Source organism: Myodes glareolus, chromosome 27 (assembly GCF_982192425.1).
Source record: "Myodes glareolus chromosome 27, mMyoGla1.1, whole genome shotgun sequence".
NCBI lineage: Eukaryota > Metazoa > Chordata > Mammalia > Rodentia > Cricetidae > Myodes > Myodes glareolus.
Window position 1 is genome coordinate 44,603,124 of NC_142052.1, and position 13,708 is coordinate 44,616,831.

Here is a 13,708-nt window from a genome sequence, read left to right on the forward strand (position 1 = left end):
GACAGCTGTAATGAGTTCTTGAGCACAAGGCTGTGTTGTGTCCAGAAGATAGCATTTCACAACTCTCCTAATTTCTGCCCCCTCCCCCAGGATGTTTAGGGTGTGTTCTTGATCAGATGTCCCAGTTAGGGCTGAACACCCAGAAGTCACTTACGCTGGATTCTTGGATCAGTTACAAGTCTCTACATGAGCTGCTGACACTGCAGAATTTTAAATCCTACAAAAGCTTGAGGGCATCTCTAATCTATATTTTGAAGCATAAATATTTAGAAGACAGTTTGACAGCTTGTTCATTTAACAACAGCAGAGGAGACAGAAGCTGAGATGCAGTCTGAGGATTTAGTAGAGGTAAAAGGTCTCTCTTGTAGCACAACTATTAAAAACCCAGAGACAGATATTGGGGTTCAAGCTGAAGATCAGAAAAGCAAAACAGCCAAACAACTTGAGAGTTTTAACCTCTACCAAGGCTCAGACAAAGGGGTGATCCTGTCCTCAGCATGACTGCAGGCTGCAGTGCTCTCCACTAAACCTCAGACTGCAGTGAGCAGTCTCCTCCTGCCTTAAATACTCCCTCCGCCCAGCCATATCACTACTATCTCCAGCTCCCTGGCACTGGGATTAAAGGCGTGTGACTTCTGAGTGTTGGATCACCTTTGTGTGAGGTCTATTTCTCTTTTAGACAGAAGCAATCTCACGTAGCCTAGGGTGGTCTTGAGTCCTGGAATTAAAGGTGTTTGCCACTACTCCCTGGCCTCTAGTGGCTTAGCTCTGCACATTGATCTTCAGGCAAGCTTTATTTATTAAAACACAAATAAAATATTACTATACTCTATAGTGGCTGCCTGCACTGTGTCTCTGATCTCTCAGCTTTTATCTCCTAATACCTGACTCTGTGTTTTTATTATTAAAACAATTAGAATTTGTTCTACAGTTTCTGTTTTGTTTTGTTTTGTTTTATATAGGGTCTCTGTGTGTAGTCCTGTCTGTCCTGGAATTCATTCTGTAGCCCAGGCTGACCTCAAACTTACAAAGATCCTTCTGCCTCTGCCTCCAAATGCTGGAATTAAAGATGTGAGCCACTATGTCCAGTTTCAAGCAGATTTTTAACTGAGGTTCCCTCTTTTCCTGGTGGCTTTAGGTTGTGTCAAGTTGACAATAAAAGCTAAGACGTGAGGTAATCTCTAATTCAAGGTCTCATTGTTAGATTTAAAGGAAGTAATGTATAGAGAACTCAGTCAATGCTCAGCAAATGTTAATTGCTCAGTGTTGGTTGTTTTCACTATTTGTTTTGCTCTTTATTATTTAGCACTTGACTCAACAAATAAAACGATTCCTGGAGAGATTTGTTTAGAGTTTCAGATGACAAATCATAAGTCAGTTGAAGCTGAAGTGTGAGTACTTGGACCTGAAGATACTTTTGTTTCTGGTTCTGGTGCTGAAACTGTCTCTCCTAAGGCAAACGGAGAAAATGGGACAAAATATAGGAAGAGCTATTAGTTTGCAAGTGTACAAAATAGCTTATTGCAGAGAAAAATGGAGCATGCTCAAGTATGAGAGCGAGCAGTGTTTAGAAGGGACTGCCCTCTCTGAAGGGCTGAGAGTGGTGGTGGTGCTTAGGTGGCAGTGCCCAGAGAGACTGCTGTGCCAGTGCACACACTTAGGTAAGCTTACACGGTTGCTTAAAGATGTTGGGACAGACCACCTTTCTGAGGACAGCTGCCTTCAGATAGTACACAGCAAATGTGTGGGACTGTGATTCCTGACAGACTTCCTCCAGAAGGGCACATCCAGACTGTGTGCACGCAGGGGCATTTCAGAACATGGTGCCTGATTAGATTGGTGGGATAGAAATATGCTTGAGGGAGGTTGCATTGACTGGAAAGAGCTAGTTCTGGTTTCACAGAAGGAGTTACATAAAAAAGACAATCTTCAGAAGAGTCTCCTTCAGTCTTTGCTAAAAGAGTTATGTAGAACTTGCTTATCAAGAAGCTCTCTTGAGGCTGGACAAAGGAATGACCTCTACGTTTAAACACTGTTTAAACACTGACCAGACAGAGTGATATTTTGATCATCCACATGTTTAGTAGAGTCTCTAGAAGGACCATGCCTTGATAGTAGTAGGGTTAAATTCTAGAGAAAGGGTTATTTTTGTTATTTTTTTTCTTAAAGTAAGATCAAAACAAACTTTAAAGGATCAAGCTGATCTACAGATTTTGTAAATAAATAAAACCCAATAATCTTCAAAGGACGGTAGAAAAATCCAAGGACGGTAGAAAAATCCAAGTACTTGAACATTGTGATAGTATCTGGAATCTGATAAAGCAATTTATTCAATGCAAGCATATGTGAACTGTATTGAAGAGATGGTAGAATCAAAGAAATAAGTGAAACAAATAGGCAAGTTTTATTTAGGGTTTTGTGTGTGTGTGTGTGTGTGTGTGAGAGAGAGAGAGAGAGAGAGAAAGAGAGAGAATGAATAAATGAATATGAGAAGATTGGGGGGGGCATGTGTGTGGATCTCAGAACAACTTTGTGGGGACTGATTTAGAATTCATTGAACTTGAAAGCATAATGATAGAAACTACCTAAAAAACACATAGTAAAAACTCCAACAATATAGATGGAATGGTACACCAGAAATAAAGGTGGAGAAAAGAGGATTTTAAAGAGGACAGTTGAAAATTTTCACTTTTATAAAAAATCTAACCTAATTGGTTGAAGTTCAGTTAATCCTGAGAAGAATAAACACACAGAAGATCATTTAAGGCAGATTCTAACCAAACAACTGAGAACTTGTGTTGGATAAAAATAGCTAAGAAAATATGTTATTGAGGAACAACATAAGAAGAAAGATTTCTTGGCAAAACCAAAGTACGGCAGAAAACAGAATGGAATATTTTGAAATGCTAGGAGGTAAATTGTAGATCTGTACCAAATACCACACACACAGTCAAAGTGTCCTTTAAAGGCTATGTGTACTTCCCATATATGGGAAATTGTCCTACCGGGAGTAAAGGTGGCTCTCTGTGGGGAAGGGAAATGATAGCAGATGGAAACTTACCTTCCAAAGGAATCAGCGGCACCAGTGGCAGCAGACGAGTGAGGTAAACACATTTTTATTATTATTTGATTTCTTTACAGGATAATTGCTTTATTACAGAATTATAGAATACTGTGGCTCTATAATGTATGCATAAGATCTGTGACCACAGTGATAACAAAGGCCATAGAGCAGTAGTGGAAATACAGTCTTATGTTGTATGTAAAGATGGTATAACTTAATTTGAAAACATACTATGATAAGGTGAATGTGCATATGGTTAAAAGCCCTTAGAATAATTGAGCAGAACTTCAAAGAAAAATATAGTTAGTGTGTCTGTAGATGTTTAACTAGCCAAAATTAGGAAAAGGGGAGAAAGAACAGAAGGATGGGACAGGGAAAAATAAGTAGCAGGATGATAGATTGGTGTGATTGTATTAATTGGTGTAAACATTTCAGTATGTGGTTAAGTGTACTTGCTGTTCTAGCTCTCAGTAGGTAGAGGACTGAGGGTCACATGTTAGGGTCAAGGCCAGCCACTGTTAGATTGTGAGTTTGAAGCCAGCCTGAACTACAGGACCTGTCAAAGGAAGGAAAGAACAGACTTTAAGAATATCACCAAGGAGAAAAAGGATCATTTCTGCTGTGGTATTCCCCCAAATGCCCTATATTAGAGGTTCAGTCCTAGATCCCCTGGGACTGGAGGTAAAGGTGTTTTTGAGCCACCATGTGGTTGCTGGGAATCGAACCCAGGTCCTCTGGAAGAGCAGAAACTTCTGAGCTATCACTAGAGGATGACCTTTGAAAATTTGTAGGAGTAGGGTGGGCTTTGTTAGGTTTGCTTACAGTCTTTTCATTTTTACACTTGAAAAGGACAAGTTTCCCCCTTTCTCAACAAGTGTATCTACCCTTTCTACTTGTTGATTTCGTGGATAGTGGAAGTTCTACAGGTATGCAGATCTAACACAACATAGCAAGGGTCACAGACCTTATATAAAGAAATATCTAGCGGTCATGATTTCAGACGCTCTGCTAGTGTCATTGAAGTTTACAAAGAACCAGTTTGTCTGGAACTGGTAGTTGGAGCTCCGAATTCCAGAGCCCAAGGCATTGATTGAAAATTTCAGTGTTACAACTTGCTGTGCATAGCCTTTTCATAGACTTTGTTTTTTTTAAAGAACAAGTTAAGCATGTTTGAGCTATTGTTTGGATTTACTTTGAATAGAAAATTGTCTGAATTTATTGCACATACCTGTTGTTAATAGAAGACACATTAGAAGATATTTTCTTCTCTACATATAAATCCGCCACATTTGGGATAAGTGATTTTTGCTCTTAACTAGGGACATTAATGTTTCCCCTATTGGCCTTTTACAGAGATGCTTTATTTATTTATTTATTTATTTATTTATTTATTTATTTATTTATTTATTATGTATACAATATTCTGTCTACGTGCATGCCTGAAGAGGGCACCAGGCCTCATTACAAATGGTTGTGAGCCACCATGTGGTTGCTGGGAATTGAACTCAGGACCTTTGGAAGAGCAGACAATGCTCTTAACCGCTGAGCCATCTCTCCAGCCCCCCAGAGATGCTTTTATATGTCAGGTATCTTAACAGTGGAACTAAGCAGAACTGCTGTTTTACCATTTTGCTATGTTTGAGAAGCACAGGACTTTTTCCTTGACTCACGTTGCCTCAGCACATGGGAGTAGGGTGCTTTTGACCTAGCTTTTGTTTCTTGGGTATGGGCGACTGTTGAAGGAAGATTTCTAGAGGAATGACTTCTGAACTGAGATTTTGAAAGGTTGAACATGAATTAGCCAAACTAAAGAAAAAGATATGATGGTGTGGGAGAATTGTCTGTATTCTGTCAATCATATTTTAATAAAACTCTGATTGGCCAGGCAGGCAGTATAGGCGGGAAAGCCAGACAGAAAGTAGGGGTGGAGCAAAGAGACTGGGAGTATTCTGGGAAGCAGGAAGCTCCCTCCGCATTCCTGTCCAGACCACCGAAGAGGCAACATGTGAGCTGTCACACTGAGAAAGGTACTGAGCCGTGTGGCTAACATAGATAATGATAATGGATTAATATAAGTTACAAGGACTAATAAGAAGCCTGACCTAAAGGGCCAATCAGCTTTATAACTTACAGAGATCGAACTTGCCGGTTGTGGAGTACCGGGTGGGATAGAAACCCCAACAAGCCGGCTGTCATGCTACAATATGAGGATGATCTAAACAGAGAAAAACAGACCTGGAGACTTGGCACACACTGGAGATTGCTGTTGACAGGATTCAGAGGGATTGAGACTGAAGATAACCTGCCAGGTCGTAAAGGGCCTTGTCAGCTGTCAGGGGCTCTTCCTCTGGAATTCCTTATAAATACAGCCTTTGTTCACTGAGGCTGGGGATCATTGAGATCCCCCCACCAACCTCTTCATAATTAATTAAAGCAATAAATTTGTCAGTTTTCAAAACTTGGATTGAAAGAGAATAATGCCAGGGTAGGTATATAGATTGTTGTGAGCAGGATGCGACTTTACTCTGGTTTCCAGCGTTGACCATTGCCTTAGGTCATAGGCTTTAGAAAATGTTTATGCGTGGTTTAAGGGAAGGGGTGGGGTTCTACAGACTATGTTCAATATTTTTAAAGTTTTAAAGGAAGATTTATTTTTATCATTTTATGTATATATATTTGTGTGTCTGTGTGGGGTCTGTGCACATACATATGTGCAGGTTTCTGAGGGGTCCAGATCCTCCTGGAGCTAGAGTTAGACTGCCAGAGGTGTTGGTCTCTACAAGACCAGTATGTGCTTTTAACTACTGAGCCACGTTTCCAGTCCCTTTTAAAGTTAGTTTTTTTCATTGTATTTCTTGTGTGTGCGTGTGTGTGTGTGTGTGTGTGCTCGTGCGTGTGCACGCACATGCATGTCAAAGTCAGAGGACAGGTGGGAGTCAGTTCTTGCCTTCTACCTTGTGGGGTCTTGGGATCAAACTCAGATCATTAGACTTGGTAGCAAGCGCCTTTACAGGCTGAGTCATCTCTTTGGCCACAAGGAAATGTTTAGGATTTTACTTGTGACTGTATGTAACTCTTCCTTTCTCTGAGTCATTATAAAAATAATAGTCCCAACGGTCTGAGGGTGGGGTTGGTAGAGGTTACTTCTTGGGTAATTGGAAGTCCTTGACATAAAATCAGGCCCTTTTGTAAGGTTTGTTTGATTAGTGTTCTAACAGGAACTGAAGCAGTGACCGTTGCTGTTGGTGAAGAAGTGTGCCAGACAGCTTTACCTGTTCAACTTTCCACGAGTATACACAGTTTGCTTAAGTGTGGATGTTCTTTTTGTCCCCGGATGAGACGGCTAGCTGTCTTGTAACTATCCCAGGTGGTGATTATTTAGTTAGAACACGCATGATCATGTGTATTGCTTTTCATTTCTCACAATAATTTGGGTACATATTTTCTTGAATTTATGAACTTGACATTTCTACTCTATTAAATCAAAACATGCTGTATGAAGAAGCTGTAGGTACATGGAGAGATAGGGATAGTTCTTTTGTTTTTTGTTTTTTGTTTTTTGTTTTTTTTTTTTTGAGGCCAGGTTTCTCTGATAGCTTTTTACCATGGGCATTGCTTTAATGAAAGCAAATTATTATCTGAGACATATGTGTTGAAGCAACTCTTGGGATGATCACAAACATAGCTGCTGTGTTACATATAGTTATGTTTTGTTAGTGGATATGAGTCTTGTAACTAAACTTTTATACTTAGTATTCTCACACATACATGGCCATAAGAAGAGCAAGACTCTGGCCATTATGTAAAACTAGAATGATAATATTGTTCACACAGTCTTACGTGTTTCTTTGTGCCCGTTTGTATGTGTGCACATGCACATAAGTGCATATAGGGAGGTAGGCTTAGTTACTCTCACCTTATTTTTTGAGACCATGTCTCTCACTAAACCTGGAACTCATTGTTTGGCTAGCGTGGGGCCAGCACTCCATAAAATTCTTCCTGTCTCCTTTGTAGCAGTGGGATTACACGCACATGCCACCATACCAGTTTTTTACGTGGTAATGTGAACTTAGTCTTCATACTTGAATGGCAAGTGCTTTCCTGACAGCCGTCTACCTCACTAGCCCTTTACTTACTATTTTTTTTTTTAGCACAAGTATGGCATGCACCATTGATCTCGATAGTTGAGAATCTGAAGCTGGAGGAGGGTAGCTTGAACCAGAAGTTGAGACCTGCTTGGGCAATATCATAGCAAAAAGAAAAAAAAAAAGCCCATGTTAGAATTAAACTTAAGCATAAATTAACCATGCTTACACTTACCTGACTTCTCCCCACCCCAAATAGAAGCAGTGAATACAGTTTCTTCTAGTGTGTATAGTGAATGCATTTGTATGTGTTTAAGAGTGTGTGTGTATGTGTGCTCACCCACACATGTACAGGTCAGAGGTTGACATTGGTGTCTTTGAGAAAGCTTTTAAAAATAATCAGTTCTGTAGAAAACTCCTAGGCTCACTCTCTAGAGATTTCAATTTGGTAGTTTTAGAGTGGGGTCCAGGAATGTGTATTGGTGGAAAGAACCTAAGAAACCTCAATTCAGATCTCAATATTACAGCAGGTACCTGTCTACTCAGCAACCAGTCACTCACTCTCTCTCGTCCCTCCGCCCCACGCCTACCATGTCCACCATGCCTGGTTTTTCAGATGGGGAGAATGCCTACTTAACTGGTGCTACATAAATGATACACAGATGTGAAGGAAAAAGGTTTAATGATTAAATTAGGGCTGGATTTTTATAATCCCTTTGATACTCTAACTGCTTTGTTTTTACATATTAAAGTGATACTCTTTCCTTCTCTTTCCTCTTTTAGTAGTAAATGTCTCCCTTCTGTGGGGCTCCTTCCCGTTAGCACCTGTCTCAGGTGTGCCCTGTGATGTCATTCTTAGGACCGTCTTCTTCTTGCTCTGAGTCCCTTCAGTTATGGAGCGAGTCTCATGATCCTGAAGAAACCCTAGCTTTGGTCATACCGTGGTCAAGGGCATTTAGGAGATAGAAGCAGCTGAGTTGTTGGGGCCAACAAGCATTGGGGGGAAACTGACCATGAAGTAGAGCTTGAAGCTGAAAGTAAGCACATGCTTACTTTCAGAGCTGGAGACAAGAGTTGAGCTTTCCAGGCTGAATCCTGTTTGTTTTTCTTCATTCCAGTCACTCTCACCCTAATTCTCATATTGTCGTCTAGTGTTTTGGTTTGATTCTGATTTTAAGATCTCTGAATTAGTAGCTGCTGTTGTGTAAATGCCTTTTACTGTATCTTGAATTCTAATTGGTCTTACTAATAAAAACCTGGAGTCAAATTTAGGGGTAAAACCTGAAAGATTAGAGATTCAGAGCAGCTAGCCACTAGAACGACTTCTTACCTCTCCCGGATCTTCTGACTGAATATCCTCTCTCTGCAAGTCCTCAGTCTGGATGCCCTGAGCTCCCATCTCCTCCCGCATATGTTCATTCTTCTCTCAGCCTAGCCATATCCTGTCCTGTTTCCACCACTCTAGTGCTGGAATTAAAGGCGTGTGACTCCTAAATGCTGGGATTAAAGGTGTAGGCCTCCACCACCTGGCTCTGTCTCTCCTTAAGAGTAGATCAATCTACAGTAGTCTAGAGTGGCCTTGAACTCACAGCCGCCCTCTGCCTCCTGAGTGCTGGGATTAAAGGTGTGTGCCAGCACTGCCCGGCCTCTCTGGCTAACTAGTGACTTGGCTGTGCACTCTGACCTTCAGGCCAGCTTTACTTGTTAGACCACAAACAAAATATCACCTCGTTTTACAAAGCTTACTGCTCAGCAGTTCGCTGTGCTGCTGCTTGGACTCCTCGATTTAGTTTCCTTCTTTCCGTTCTGTTTTCCTTAAAAAATAATTTTGTCAGAGGTGGTCATTGGTGAGGTCGTCTTTGTCTGATTATCAGTGTTTCATCGTTCTTTCGTGGGTGTGTGTGTGTGTGAGGTAGGGTGTGAGTGTTGGGTGTTCATGTACCACAACAGATGTTGGAGGTTGGAGAACAACTTTAGGGAGCCAGTTTTCTGTTTCCAGCAGGTGGCCTTGGGAATTGAACAGGTCACACACAGGCTTGGTGACAAATGCTTTACTTGCTAAGCCCTAGGGACCAAAGTTCAAACTGTTGTTTTCTTATTCTATAAGTTATCTCAGTTTCTGCTCTCGCTGACAGAACTATTCATCCTCTTCCTCTTGTGTGATTTTTAAGGGTTTTGTTTTTTGTTTGTTTTTAATCTGCAAGAGTGTATGTAGTTTCACCATGACACTTGTTTTATTCTGAAGACCATACCTTTCATCAGTCCTGGAGAACAAACACTAGCCTTTTGAACATTATCTTTCTTACTGCTTTCTCTTCTTGAATCCATATTTCATGCATATTGCAATAAATATCACATTAATTTCCCTTTTATTTCTTAAGTTCATCTGTGTTTTATTTCATGTTTGTGTTAACCATTTGAGTAATTTCTTTTACATCTCTTAGTTCACTAATTCATTCTTTTAACCCCTCCCCCTTGTTTTTGGTTTTTAGTGTTTGTTTTCAGACAGGAGCTTACTATATAGCCTTTCTAGCCTCGAACTTGCTGTGTTGCAGGTCAGTCTGGCCTAAAACTCCTGCCTCCGCCCATCAGGTTCTGAGATTAAAGACTTGTGCCATTCACCTAGCCTGTGAATTCTTTTAAACTTTAATGTATCTATTGGGTTTTATGTAGTTGGAACAAGATCAAACCTGGGGCCTCATGCATGCTAGGTGTGTGCTTTATTTACTACTGAGCTGTATGTCCAACCCCATATATATTTATTGTGTGTATGTATTGTATGCTAGGTATGTATAGGCACACACATGTCCCACCTGGTGTGCATGTATAGGTCCAATGATAACTTTGTAGAGTTGATTCTTTCCTTCCCCCTTTATGTGGTTTCTGGGAATTGGCTAGTGCCTTTAGCTGGGAATTGGGCTCAGGTCCCTAGGCATTATTGGCGAGTACCTCAGCTGTTGACCCTTTCACTGCAGGGCAGCTGTCTGCCCACACCTCTTCAGTTGAGGAGTTGTGCACTGTGCTTGTTGAGGGTTTTCATTTACGCTTGTCTTAGAGTTAAGCTTAGTATGCACATAGCTAGCTGCTAAAGAGAAATGCTAGGCTGAAGGGTAAAGGTTCTGATCTAAGAGCATTTACTTATTTCAAAACATACCCTGTAAATGAAATTATAGTATACAGCCATTTGGAGTCAACTGTGAGTTGTGTTAGCAATACCTTGTTTTTGTGGTAGTGTTTTGGCTTGAGCCTGGGCTTTGCACATTAGCTTGTTCCTGTTTGTTTACTTTTGCATATTCAAGTTAAAGAACTTTTATAAAATGTAACATGTAGTTTCTTTTTTTCCTCCTAAACTTTTTTTTTTTTTAAAGTAAATACTTTTGCTTTATACCTAGGTGACAAAACACGCCCACCTTCCTCAAGCCCCTCCAGTATTATCCGGCGCACTTCCTCCCTGGATACACTTGCAGCTCCTTATCTTGCTGGGCACTGGCCCCGAGATAGTCGTGGGCAAGCAGCACCCTGCATGAGGGACAAAGCCACACAGGTAGGTTTCTTTTATTTGTTCTATTCTTAAGCACATCAGAAATTCCTCAGAAGTGTATCTGAGGTTCAGGTTCCCTGGCCTAGCTTACAGATAATCTCCTGAGTTGAGTTTCCTTGGAATGTACTTTTCAAAACGGTTTCAGAAATAATTCCCATACAGAAAGATAATGGTGGGTGTACTTTTACTCATTTGTTACTTAGAAGTTAGGTTAGAATTTCACAATATTTTCATATCTGGAATTTGGGTTTGAATGTTTGTAATAGTAGAATTACTCTGCATAGTATAGTATTTAACATTTTTGTGTCAAAAACTTCATATATTGGGGAACTATATTATATTGCTGGTACTCTTTCTTATTTGTGTGTGTGTGTATGTGTGTGCATTTGTGTCTGCATGCGTTTGCCGTAAAGTGTGTTTGGAAATGAGAGCACCACCTTGTGGAGTCAATTCTCCCTTTTCCTGTTACATGAGCTCCGAGCATGAAACACAGGTCGTCAGCAGTGCACCTTCATAAGCTCCGTCACTGGCCCCATTGCTAATGGATCCATGAATGTAAACGTCTCAGAAGTGGAAGTATGAAAGTGAAGTTTCATACTTTTACATTTATAAAACTGAGTAATTAAAGGAATTTTAGAAAGTCATTCATACAGTGATTCATAAATTTATAGTTAAAGAATTGAAGTCCAATAGTGTACAGGCTTTTCTTGATTGCATGCTAGTTTGGAGTTTCTTTTTATAGTATTATCACATATTTGTATAATCTTTTTTTAAAGATTTATTTGTTATGCATTCATTGTTCTGCCTGCGTGGATCCCTCATGGCCAGAAGAGGGCACCAGATCTCATTACGGATGGTTGTGAGTCACTGTGTGTGTGCTGGGACTTGAACTCAGGACCTGAAAGAGCAGCCACTGCTCTTAGCCTCTGAGCCATTCTATTTGTATAATCTTTCTCCATCGTTCATACTTCCTAAGCAGTGAATCCTGGTAAGGTGAAGCTGTGTCTAGCTGCTTGTTGCTGTTTTCTCAGTGCCCACCTGACACAGGAAGTGCTGAAGGAGCATTTGCAAGGCAGTGGATCAGCAGCACAGAATTTCATTCCTGTTGATGGAGAATGAAAGACCTTAAAGACTTAATATTGTTGGGAATCAGCCAGCTGGTGTCTCCATTTTGGATTTCAGATTTACATTATTAGTAGTTGCTAATAAGACATCCAGCTTCTTGAAGAGGATGTTTTTGTTCAGAAACAAACACACACAGTTATTTCAGCGTTTTTGAAGAGGATATCTTTGTTCAGAAGCAAACACACACAGTTTGGGGTTTTTCCCTGACTGCATGGTCCCAAATAAACACACAGAGCAAAATGCTCAGCCAATACCTCAGGCTTATTACTAACTAGCTCTTACATTTAAATTAATTGATTTTCTATTATGTATTGCATGTGGCTCATGGCTTTACCTGTCCTCTAGTATCTTGCTTCTTTAGTGGTTTCCTGCTGTCTTTCCCAACTCTGCCCTTCTTCATCCCAGTCATCAATTTGATTGCCCCACCTAACTTTATCCTGTCTTGCTACAGGCCAATCAGCTTTATTATTAACCATCGAAAGCAATGCATACATATTCACAGTGTACAGAAGGATTATCCCACAGCATAGGGTGGTTTAGAGTTTTCTTGTGCGTATCTGGGATTCTAGGTACTCCTGTGGACTGTGTTTTCTGGTAGGATACTGTAGGTGGAGACTACTCTGTTGTTCCCGAGTGCCCAGATCTGAATAGTCTCACAGAAAGTATATTAATTACAACACTGCTTGGTCTATTAGCTCAGGCTTCTTATTAACTAACTCTTACATCTTAAATTAACCCATTTTTATTAATCTGTGTATCAGCACGAGGCTGTGGCTTACTGGTAAGGATCTGGTGTCTGTCACATTCAGCAGCTACATGGCGTCTCCCTGACTCCGCCTACTCTCTCTCTCTATACCTTCCAGCCTGGCTATATTCTGCCCTGCCATAGCCAAAGCAGCTTTATTCATTAACCAATAAGAGCAACACATATACAGAAGGATATCCCACATCATGCTATTCTTGAAGCTGAGTGCAATTAGGGCAGATGGTTGGGTTTTGGGCTTGGTTTCTCAGGATTCTCTAGGGGCAGCTAAAGGAAAGAAATGGAATGAGTCTGTTCCTCAGAAAGTAGTGCCTTTTGTGAAATAGTTAAAAGACTCCCATAGAACTCCTTATTTAAAACTGTTGTACTTGGAGTAAAACAGCGAGGAAAATTAGTTTGGTTTCCACTTGACTTTTCTATGTAGTAACATGTCACTTGTGTGTGTTTGGGTTTCCTTAACCTGTCTACTATCTCAGGGTCCATGGGCTTAGGTCTCCTGCAGCATTAGTAAGAACACACTATGCTATGAGCCTTGGTGACCTTGCTCTGTGGACGCAATTCAGGAAGGCTTTCAGTTGCTGTCAGGGCTCAGATTAACTGTAAATCTCATTTTCAGTGCCCGTAAATTAGGAACATTAAGGGTACAAACAAGTAAGTATATAACTCTCAACATTGTCAGTACTGATTGTAAAATCTCTAAGAATAGTACAGTGAAAGTTGAATACCTCACTTTTTATTTTTTCAATTTAAACAGAGGCCCATTTTGTTATAGAGGTCCTTTGGAAGGGGAACTAAGAAAAATTCATTACTCCTTTGTGGCAGATATTTCAAGTTAACTATTAGATCAACCTTGTAGAACATTAGTAAACATTCGTGCTGCTTTAATATTATAATAATATTAAATTTTAAAGGGGATATAGAGGACTCAGCAAAGTGTCACACAAGCTTAAGAACCTAAATTCATATTTCCCCAAACCCACTAAGCACAGCTCAGTATAGTATAGCAGCAAGCATCTATAATCTTAGTATTGATGGCAAGGCGGAGTCAGGAGGATCCGTAGACTTGCTGACCATCTACCTGAATCAGCGAGAGAAATCCAGTCTCACAAGAGGTGGAGTGGCAGTGTCCA

At 40.4% G+C, this 13,708-nt stretch overlaps 1 protein-coding gene across 1 annotated transcript in view; it reads left to right on the forward strand.

The window, feature by feature from the left end:
• Positions 1 to 13,708, forward strand: part of Fam117b (family with sequence similarity 117 member B) — a 79,256-nt gene that overhangs the window by 25,687 nt on the left and 39,861 nt on the right. The window contains exon 2 of the mRNA XM_048428783.3: positions 10,542 to 10,693. Coding sequence (XP_048284740.3) covers positions 10,542 to 10,693 — 152 coding nt within the window. The remainder of the gene's footprint in view (positions 1 to 10,541; positions 10,694 to 13,708) is intronic.